General features: G+C 39.1%; 2 protein-coding genes across 3 annotated transcripts; both read right to left on the reverse strand.

Annotated features, from left to right (window-relative positions):
- Positions 1-5,612: 5,612 nt before the first annotated feature.
- LOC109140674 (uncharacterized) lies at positions 5,613-7,209 on the reverse strand. 2 transcript variants are annotated; one of them, XM_019268151.2, is made up of 5 exons: positions 7,096-7,209; positions 6,677-7,018; positions 6,477-6,503; positions 6,255-6,365; positions 5,613-6,117 (listed from the first exon to the last, which is right to left on the reverse strand). In XM_019268151.2, the coding sequence occupies exons 1-5, from the start codon at positions 7,139-7,141 to the stop codon at positions 5,969-5,971; spliced, it is 675 nt and encodes a 224-aa protein (XP_019123696.1). In that variant the 5' UTR covers positions 7,142-7,209; the 3' UTR covers positions 5,613-5,968. The 2 variants fall into 2 exon arrangements, with proteins under 2 accessions (XP_019123696.1, XP_027132660.1); XM_027276859.1 differs by lacking the exon at positions 6,477-6,503 and having other exon boundaries at positions 5,614-6,117.
- A 1,358-nt stretch (positions 7,210-8,567) lies between these two features.
- On the reverse strand, positions 8,568-10,471 carry LOC113745331 (uncharacterized). Its single transcript, XM_027276860.1, has 5 exons — positions 10,035-10,471; positions 9,571-9,915; positions 9,360-9,470; positions 9,239-9,270; positions 8,568-9,159 (listed from the first exon to the last, which is right to left on the reverse strand). The coding sequence occupies exons 1-5, from the start codon at positions 10,078-10,080 to the stop codon at positions 9,064-9,066; spliced, it is 630 nt and encodes a 209-aa protein (XP_027132661.1). The 5' UTR covers positions 10,081-10,471; the 3' UTR covers positions 8,568-9,063.
- Positions 10,472-10,506: the final 35 nt, after the last annotated feature.

Here is a 10,506-nt window from a genome sequence, read left to right on the forward strand (position 1 = left end):
ATCTTGGTAGACTGTGACCGAAACTGATTTAACACTTATGTATCCTAAACAGGTTTTTTAACTCATCTAGACAGCATTTCTGTGTAATTCTACAAAGGGACCAAACTTATCTTTAGTCCTCTTGTGAGACCCCGTGTCCCTCGTTGAGAACTAGGCGGGGCTTTAATCTATTGGGTGATTTGTGTCTGGAAGTTATCATTCACTTTGTAAAAAAATCATTCAAATAAAGAGTCTATTATGCTGAAAGTTCTCTCTTCATTGTCTAAAGCACAGGGCTGATGTTGTTTAGTTTGATTTTGTCAGACGAGTCTGTAAGGACACTGATGACTGTCCTGAAAACCTTTGAATCAATGCTGAGTGTAACTTATACATTCACTCAAGCACTGAACTCAAAAGGACCAGTGTGTAGGATTTTGTTGCATTCTTCGCAGTGTAGCTGTTGATTGCTTTTCATCCAAAAAGATCAGATTCAAAACGCTGACAGAAAAACATTTACTGCACAGTGCGTACTTTTACTTTTGATTACTTGAAGTAAAGTGTGATTTTTGACTCAGGACTTGTAATGGAGTACTTTCACAGTTTGGTATTAGTTTACTATTAAAGGATTTGATTTACTTCTTCCACCCACTGGTCAATGTGTCTCAGATTGGCTGTGAACAAACAGAAAGGTTGAATAAGTGAAGCATGTGTCTTTATGTACCAGTGCTGTTTGGCTGCTGCTTTTGTCACCTTGTCTATTTCAACTCATTAGGACGCAGAACTTTTACTTGTATTACCACTGTTGGGAATTGGTACTTTCACTGTTACCAATAAAGTCTCAAACACAGGAACGGTCTTCAACCGCATGCTATTTTTTTTTTTCCAGCGTGTAACTTCACAAAGTAGGAAACCCCAAACCACACACAGCAGCAAGCCGAGTTACACCCGTGTACGTTCAGTATCCACTCTTTTCTTTTTGTAGTTTCCACCAGCTCCTGGTGAACATGACTAATTAGTCGCTAAAATGGTTTGTTTGAGTAACTTCAGGGCCAAAGAAAAGATTTCACTCTGAACTTTATGAATAAATACGACATGCTGGAGATGGGAAACATTTGTGTTGTACGGGAAAACTTCAGAAAAGCTCCGCCTCTTTCTAACAAACCTCCTGCTCAGTGATGTGAAGTGTGGACAGCAAGTGAGACGATTCTGTGCGAATTGAGGGACCTTCCGCTTGACATCAGCGTTACTCTCTTGCAGCCTCTGTAAGTCCTGTTATTGAATTATTAAAAGACTCCTTTTTTTTTGCAGTGTGAGGAGTTCATTCTCATATTAGTCTGTTTGTTTCAGGCTGGCTCTCTGTCTCCGCCGTCTGAGCTCCACACTGTGGACGTTCAGGGCCGGTGGTGCTGAGCGGTCACACTGCTGTGCTCCAACGGGGATTTCAAATATTCCACGTACGATTCTGGTCCAGATTTGTACAGAACCATGATCAGATGTATTGCTTCTATATACAGTTATAATAGTAATCCTCGATTACTGTAATGAATATCAAAATGGAAACTTTGAAATGACCTACCACAGCTCCGATGTTTATTGAAAATCACACAAGGGATCTGTCTGACTCTGGGATGTATATTTCTGTGGATTATCATAAATGGAGGGACCATGGTGATTGATTGATATAAAACATTTAAACTGTTCAAGGTAAGACCCTGTGGTGTCCCTTTTCAAACTTTACACTCCAGAATACTATCCACAGGTTTAATATTATTTTAAAATTATTTATTGTCAAAATATTTTTATTTTATAACCAAATATATACAAGTATATAATGATATAACTTAATCTCCTATTTTCATTACACGGGTAATGACGTTGATGCGCAAATCTGAAAGTAAGATATAAAATATTTCTTTGACTGAACAGATTGTGATGTTAAATTGTTAAAACCTTTAAGTGGATTCATTTTCAAAATATGACTGTTAATTAAACCATCTTCTTAGAAAACCTGATGCAATAACACAGGCTGCCGAGTGTTACCCTGGGCGGTCTTGACTGTTTTCCTTCTGAGCTATCATTGGTCTGGTTGTTCACCTCAGGAAACCTTCAGACAGGTACTGCCTCTGTCTTTGATTTATTTGCCTCATCTTATTTTCGTTGTGCCCCTCTGCGGGACTAACCCCGACCTGCAAAATGCCACTTTCATGATATAAAATTGTTGAACAACATTTACTCTTGTTCATATATGCAGCACAATATCAAGCGCACAGTCCACAAACACAGGAATCTAGGACTCAGATGACCTGAACTATGCAGGCGTCAGATTCCTTCCAGATCCAAACCTTCAGGCCTGCATCAGAGAGAGAGCTGGAGGAACAATGTTGTGTATGCTTGCCACCAATCGGACTCAGGAAGCAACTGGAAACGCATTCTGAGTGACCTGATGTTTCTCAATATTTCCTCTGTATCAGGAGAAGCTTGCAATTCACTTGTTACCACCACATTTCGTAATAAAGAATCAATTCACCACCAAATTTTGCATCTTTTTAGTTAGAGTTGAGTTTTTATCTTGTTTTCCCCAGTCTGACTATAATTGGTCATTGATGGAGGAAGGAGCCAGTAAGGAACATTAACAGAGGTTTCGGTGGACATATATAGCACCTTGAAACCTATTTGAAAAAGGTTTAATGTTTGTTGAGCTCCACTTAAATACAGAAGAAGGTGTTTTGTGGTCTGAGCATGTTGCCGTTTGTTGGGCTTTTGGAAAGGAAAACAAAATTACATTTCTGCAAAATCCTTTCCTTCAGACATAACTAAATCAAATCACATTCAATCTTCTGTCCTTTTTTTTTTTTTTTTTTAAATGAGTTACTAACCCAAATTCCTTTCTTGGAAGAATCTTGTAAACTTTCTGAATAAAGCCCCCAGAAGGTCTCCCAAGATTTATTATACACTTCTTAACTTAGGGTCCATATGGAAATGCAAGAAAATATGGGACATTTATGGAAGAGTAACTTGTTGCATTTCAGTTGGTTTTATTCACATTGACTTGATTTTAATTCTTTGTAGAAAACATCTATATAACTCAGGCAAAAATAGCGTTTCGGTTCAGGGTCTCATACCCATGCTAATTAATTTACTTTTAAAATCTAAAACACATTCCTAATTATACTGCAGAACATAGGAAAAACTTAAGTTTGTATCTTTCATTGAATCTTATCCCAATGACAAATTTGTTAAAACGAGTCCATGTTAGTGTTTGAAAATATTTTTATTCATGCAGGCTGACTCACAAGATGGGCAGTACAACGCTTGTTCACAATGTACTATTAAAATGTATCAATTACATCAAAAAACGGTGTATTAGGAGGCTGTACAAGTGTCTCTCTGCACCTTCTCTTTTTTTTAGGAGACATATTTATAGAGAAGAGAAAGTTTGCTGTATATTTCAAATTGCGTGTGTCACATACAGATACCTCAGTGATACAGACCTGTCTGTCACCACAGTGTAAAGTGCAACAATGGCCAAGTGAGAAACCCATCACAGAATGTAGCAGGCTTAAGAGGCTCGTACATATGAGGAATTTTCTAGGGCTGTCTTCTGTTGACCAGTGTCAACCAGACTACATGACTGGAAACACTGGAAAAGTTATCTTCATTGTGCATATGATCGTGTCACTGAAACGGTGCTTTATAACACTGAGGTCCTGACAGGCGGATTAAAGAGGCGGGGTGTCTCTTTACAGACTGTTTTTTGTTGCTGACAATGATCACAGCTGCACTTGGTGGTTAGCACTTGTTGCCTCACAGCCAGAAGATTTCTGATTTCAACCCAGACTGTGGACTTTCTGGGTGGTGTTTGCGAAGTCAAATTCTTTAATTTAGATACTCTGATCAAGATTTGGGCAGTTCCTGTACTTTAGAAGTGCTAGTGCTGGTTAACATTTACAATTTGTCATTTAGCTGATGCTTTTGTCCAAATCGACTTTCAGAGAAGGGAACAATCAAGGTATAGTGCGATAAGCATAAGCATTGGTGCAGCAATAAGTGCTGTGATAATTCTTGAAGGGGTAGATTTAGCATGGAAAAGAGATTCACTACTTCATAAAACATCAAGGACATGAGACATCAATTATTTTTTTTTGGCCTTTTATGCCTTTATTGATAGTACAGCTGAAGATAGACAGGAAGCAGAGAGAGGGGGCGTTAGCCGTCCAATGCGGGAGTCAAACCGGGGCCAGCTGCAGTGAGGACTATAGCCTCCACACACGGGGCGGCCGCACAACCCACTACGCTACCTACCGTCCTGAGACATCAGATTTTAATAACCTCAGCATTGCAGCTAATGCTGAGTAATTCAACAAATGTACTCACTGAGGCTGCAGAGAAGTGAAGCTGTTATCACACCGATCATCATCATTATGCTCGCTTGTGTCGCTGCAATGGCTCTTTATCAGGTTATTTATAACCAGTAGTCGAGTTGTAAAATGAAACTAGGGGGGATGGTGAAATTTTTCATTTATGTAACTTATTTTCCAGCAGGGGGGTCTGGGGGTCCTCCCCCAGAAAATTTTGTATTTCTTAGATGCAATTTCCTGCATTCTAGTCAATTTTAGGGTGATTTGCTAGACATGGCAAATCCTAAATCCCATCTGATTCATAGCTTGCATTCTCAGTTGCATGGTCTGCACAAGACAATACTATTTAACGGAAAGAAACAAGAACCACTTAACTATGGACATCATGTCATTCACATCTTTTTTAAACATATTTGTAAAAACATTTTAAATATCTTTATTTGTGAATGTGCTCAAATATTTTTTTAAACACAACTTTGTGTATGTTTTTAACATCTGTGTGTTTTTAAACATATTTAAATACATTTAAACACATTTTTGTTAAAAAACATCTTCACTTAAAAAAAACACAATTTTAAGGAGGAGGAAAGAAGAGTTTTAAGATGACGCGATGTTTGAAACAAGCGGTATTATAGAATATGAAGCAGCAGGTAGCAGCTAGCGGTGCTGCTCAGGCTAAAACAACACAGAGTGTGGATGATTGACACCTGTCACCTGTCGACCAATCAGAGTCAGGAGAATCTATTAGTACCGCCCACATTCACCTTTGACCCACCAATGATGATCCAGAATGAAGTAAACTCAAAGGTAGTATATCGCAGCAAGAGGTCTCACTTCACTGTCAAAGCCTCTTTGTCTTTATGTAAACAACCAGGAGCTTCATGACTGATTCAAACTAAAGCAGAGACATAGCAGGAGACATTAGCAGGAGACATTAGCAGCGTTTCTTCGCGCTGGACATACTGTGTCGTTTTGTGCATTTTTTTGCTACTCTTTGGGGGCTAGCTCGCCGAGTTTTCATCGCTCAGTGATGAGACACATATCTTTGTAAGATATATTTTTATTTTTTCCCCCGCCGCGCCTCCCCTGAAGTCCTCTGGCGCCCCCCAAGGGAGGCACGCCTCACACTTTGAAAACCGCTGACATAAGAAGGGATGACCATTTTAGAAGAGGGAATGATTTTGACCATTTTTCCCCACAGGGGGGATGCCACCCCCCCCCATCCCCCCTCAACTCGAGTACTGTTTATAACCTGTTATAGTTCAGTTGTCTGCGGTTACGATGCAGAAGAGGCTGTTACCTGATTGACTACTGATTTAGCTGTTACCGAGCGCTCAGCACAGTGGAAAATAACAAATAGGTCATGAAAACTTGATGCATGCCAACTACTGCAAACAGATCAGTCATGCTCAGACCACAAAGTGCTTCCTGTCAGAATAAAGACTTGGCTCCTTCTCAATCAAACACCAATCATAATGAGACAGCATAACCAAAAAGATGCAAATTTGGTGTGAATATTATATCTTTATTACAAAATTGTGGTGGTAACAAGTGACGGCAGCTTCTCTGATACAGATGAATATGAGAAAACATCAGGTCACTCAGACTGCAGTTCCAGTTGCTTCCTGAGTCTATCTGGTGGCAGCATACACAACATTTGTCTCCAGCTCTCTCTCTGATGCAGGCCTGAGGTTTGGATCTGGAAGGAATCTGAGCGCTGCATAGTTCAGGTCATCTGAGTCTAGATCCTGTGTTTGTGGACTGTGCTCTTGATATTGTGCTGCATATATGATAAATATTAAATGTTAGTTCAACAATTTTATATCATGATTTGCATTTTGCATGTCTGCGATTAGTCCCTCATATTGGCACAACTAAAATAAGATGAGCAAATAAAATCAAAGACAGATTCAGTACCTGTCTGAAGTTTCCTGATTTTAACAACCAGACCAATGATGACCATCAGAAGGAAAACAGTCAGACCGCCCAGGGTCACACTCGTCAGCTTTGTTATTGCATCAGGAGTTTCTAAGAAAGATGATTAAATTAAACATTCATATGTTTGAAAATGAATCCACTGAAATGTTTAACATTTTACATCAACAATCTGTTCAATCAAAGAAATATTTGATATCTTACTTTCAGATTTGCCATCAGCGTCATTGCCTTTAATGAAATAGGAGATTAATATATATCAGTATATATATTGTGTATATATCTGATGCCATTATAGAATTCATGATTGCCTTTGATGAAATAAGAGATTATTATTCAAATTTTAAAGTAAAAAGTAAAAAAAAAAGTTTAAATCTGTGCATAAAATTTGATTTCTGTCTTACCTTGAACATTTAAAAGTTTTATATTGATTAAAATGTGTCCGTCTAAGAAAAATCCACAGAAATACATCCCAGAGTCAGACAGATCCACTTGTTTGATTTTCAGATAAACATCAGAGCTGTTGGATGTCATTTCAAAGTTTCCATTTTGATATTCATCACAGTATTGAGGATTGTTATTAGCCCCGTAAAAAGAAGCGATACATCTGATCATGGTTCCGTTTACGAGTCTGGACCAGAATCTGTAATTTGAAATACTGGAAATGTTGGAGCACAGCAGTGTGACGTCTTCACCGGCCTGAACGTCCACAGTGTGAGACTCAGACGCTGAGACAGAGATCCAGCCTGAAACAAACAGACCTAATATGAGATGAACTCCTCACACTGCAGGAGTCTTTTAATGATTCAATAACAGTACTTACAGAGGCTGCAGAGGAGTAAAGCTGATGTCAAGCTGAAGGTCCTCATTCTGCACAGAATCGTCTCACTGCTGTCACACTTCACATCACTGAGCAGGAGGTTTGTTAGAAAGAGGCGGAGCTTTTAGATTGAGTGATTTATGAAGTTTCTGGTACAACACAAATGTTTCTTCAGCATGTTATTTAAAAATGAAACCTAATGTTCAAACATAAAGTTAATTCTGATTGATAGGGGAGCTATATGTCTAATGTTTTATCAGGTCTAAGGTTAAATAATATCTTCATATTTCTGACAGAATGTCTAAAAATCACTGAAAAACACAGATTTTTGTCTTTGCCCCATGGTTACTTTAACAACCATTTAGTTGTTTCTTTCATAGTATACACCTGCTGATTTAAAACCACAGATATGAGTAAATTAGTTACAGGTAAACATAGTGCAGCATTGAGCAAGACATTTGCATCAGGAGCTGCTGAAACTACACCAGAGCAAAAAGAAGAGTGAATCAGCACGTGCATTTTGAAAAATTTAAAGGAGCACAACAGATGATTAAACAAGTTGCTTCTGTGTGATTGTTCTTGGAAGCAGTTGTTAGCTGAAGATATCAAAAATAAATAAATGATTTACAGCTGTAAATACTGGACGTGGCACACAGGTAGAAGCATACATTTAGTGACAGAGGTTGAATTTAGCTCGATCTTAAAAGCACACTACCAGCAGAGATGGTGAATGTCACACACAGTAGCTGTGAATGTGGAGAAAGTCATTTGCTAAACACCTGCTGCATAACTTTCACATGACACTTGTGCTTGTGCACTTGTGTATGCGGCCACTCTGATGGTGTAGGGTTCTTATTTTGTGAAAGTCACACATGCAGGTGTAACGCAGGTTAGTCTTCCTGTGTTTAAGACTTTATTGTGTAACAGTGAAAAGTACCAATGCCACACAGTGGTAATACAAGTAAAAGTTCTGCATTCCAAATGAGTTGAAATAGACAAGGTGACAAAAGCAGCAGCCAGACAGCAGCTGGTACATAAAGGCACATTCTCACTTATTCACCTTCTGTTTGTTTCACAGCCAATCTGAGACACAATTGACCAGTGGTGGAAGAAGTAATCAAATCCTTTACAATAGTACTAATACCACACTGTGAAAGTACTCCAATTACAAGTCCTGCATTCAAAACCACACTTTACTTCAAGTATCAAAAGTAAAAGTACTCACTGTGCAGTACAATGTTCCCTGTCAGCGTTTTAGAATCTGATCTTTTTGGATGAATAGCAATCAACAGCTACACTGCTAGATGCAACAAAATCCTACACACTGGTCCTTTTGAGTTCAGTGCTTGAGTGAATGTAGTTAGTTACACTCAGCATTGATCGAAGGTTTCAGGACAGTCATCAGTGTCCTTACAGACTCTTCTGACATCAAACTAAACAACATCAGCCCTGTGCTTTAGACAATGAAGAGAGACTTTTCAAGCATAATATACTCTTTATTTGAATGATTTTTTACAAAGTGATGATAACTCCAGACACAAAACCACACCAATAGATTAAAGGCCCCCCTAGTTCTCAACAGAGGGGACACGTGGTCTCACAAGAGGACTAAAGATCATGTTTGTCTTTGTAGAATTACACATCACTGCTGTCTAGATGAGTTAAAACCTGTTTAGGATACAAATAAGTGTTAAATCAGTTCTGTCACAGTCTACCAAGAGTGAGATAAAGCCAAAAGGCTCTGATTTTATGACAAAGACAAAAAATAGCTTGCAGTCTTCTTGTGGTTGAGACTTTATTTTTAGGCTGACGAACAGTCTGAAGCAAAGCAGTTGTAACTCCTCCCAGCCAGCCACACAAACCACAGCAGCAGGTAAACTTGACTGAGCTTCTGTTCCACTTTGAGCTGCAGTTCCAGTTGCTTCCTGAGTCTGTGAGGTGGCAGCAGAACCATAAATATGGCTCCGCTTCTCACTGTGCTGCAGAGCCCCTGACGCCATTCGCCCTTGGTCGGAAATTCAGTGCTGCGTAATTCAGGTCATCGGAGTGCACACTCTGCTCACATAGCTGAATTGAAGAGACAAGTCAAAATTAAGTGATTATATCAGCTTCTGAAACATAAATCCAGTCTAAGAACTGAATTTACCTCATTCCTCTGTGGATCCTGTTCTGCACGAACTCAACGACAAACAACATATGGTCAGTTAATTCAAAGAAAAGAATACGAAAAGAATAAAACTGAATAGAAGACTGCTCTGATCAAGTACCTGTCTGAAGCTTCAAGATTTTTACAACCAGACCAATAATGACTGTAATGAGGAAAAGAGTCACACCGCTCAGGATCACACTTGCCAGGCTTCGTATTTCACCAGGCTCCTCTACAAGGAAAATTATTGAAATGTAATGAGGCTTTGTAGATAGATAGATACCTGCACAATGACAGATGTTTTAATGAGAGAACAATCACAACAATCTTACCTTGAACCTCTAAATATGTTGCATCAACAATAACAGGGTCGCCGCTGATGTAATATCCACAGAAATACAGTCCAGAGTCAGATAAATCCACTTGTTTGATTTTCAGAAAGACAGTAGAGATGTTTGATCGCATTTCAAATTTTTCATTTTGAAATCCAGGGCAGAATATAGCACGCACATGAGGATAGAACATGTGGGAAATACAGCGTGGCTGTGTTCTGTTCACCAGTTTGAACCAGAATATATAAGTGGGAACACTGGAAAAGTTGGAGCACAGCAGTGTGACTTCTTGACCAGGCTGAACTTCCACAGTCTGAGACTCAGAAGCTGAGACAGAGATCCAGCCTGAAACAAACAGCAGAGAGATTCATCACTTCATAAAGCAACAAGGACAAAATTAATATTCAGATTTTGATAACATCAGCATTGCAGCTAATGCTGAGTAATTCAACAAATGTACTCACTGAGGCTGCAGAGAAGTGAAGCTGTTATCACGCCGATCATCATCATTATGCTCGCTCGTGTCGCTGCAATGGCTCTTTATCAGGTTATTTGAAGAGGCGGCTGTGTTTGATGCCTATCATGTTGTTTATGCAGGTCACTCATGAGCCACACTGCAAAGATCATCTGAAGCTTCACTTGTTCTAACTTCTTCAGTGTGAGGCACGCTGCAGGTTCACACTGTCAAACACTCTGGAAGTGGATCAGCCTGGACTTTTACAAACTGAAAAAAGGAAGTAGGCAACAGAAGTCCCATTTGGCTTTATTTAAACCACTGGTTCTCAAACACACAGCCTGTAGAATGGATGCTTTCATGTGAGGTTGTGCATATTTTTGAGGCTGACGCTTCTCTTGAGATACAGATACCTTACTTGTACTATTATTGTAGTGATGCACTGTATGTTTGAACAGTGGTTGACTGCCATTTCTTTTTTT

The sequence above is a fragment of the Larimichthys crocea genome, unplaced genomic scaffold (assembly GCF_000972845.2).
Source record: "Larimichthys crocea isolate SSNF unplaced genomic scaffold, L_crocea_2.0 scaffold65459, whole genome shotgun sequence".
In the NCBI taxonomy this organism is placed as follows: Eukaryota; Metazoa; Chordata; class Actinopteri; family Sciaenidae; genus Larimichthys; species Larimichthys crocea.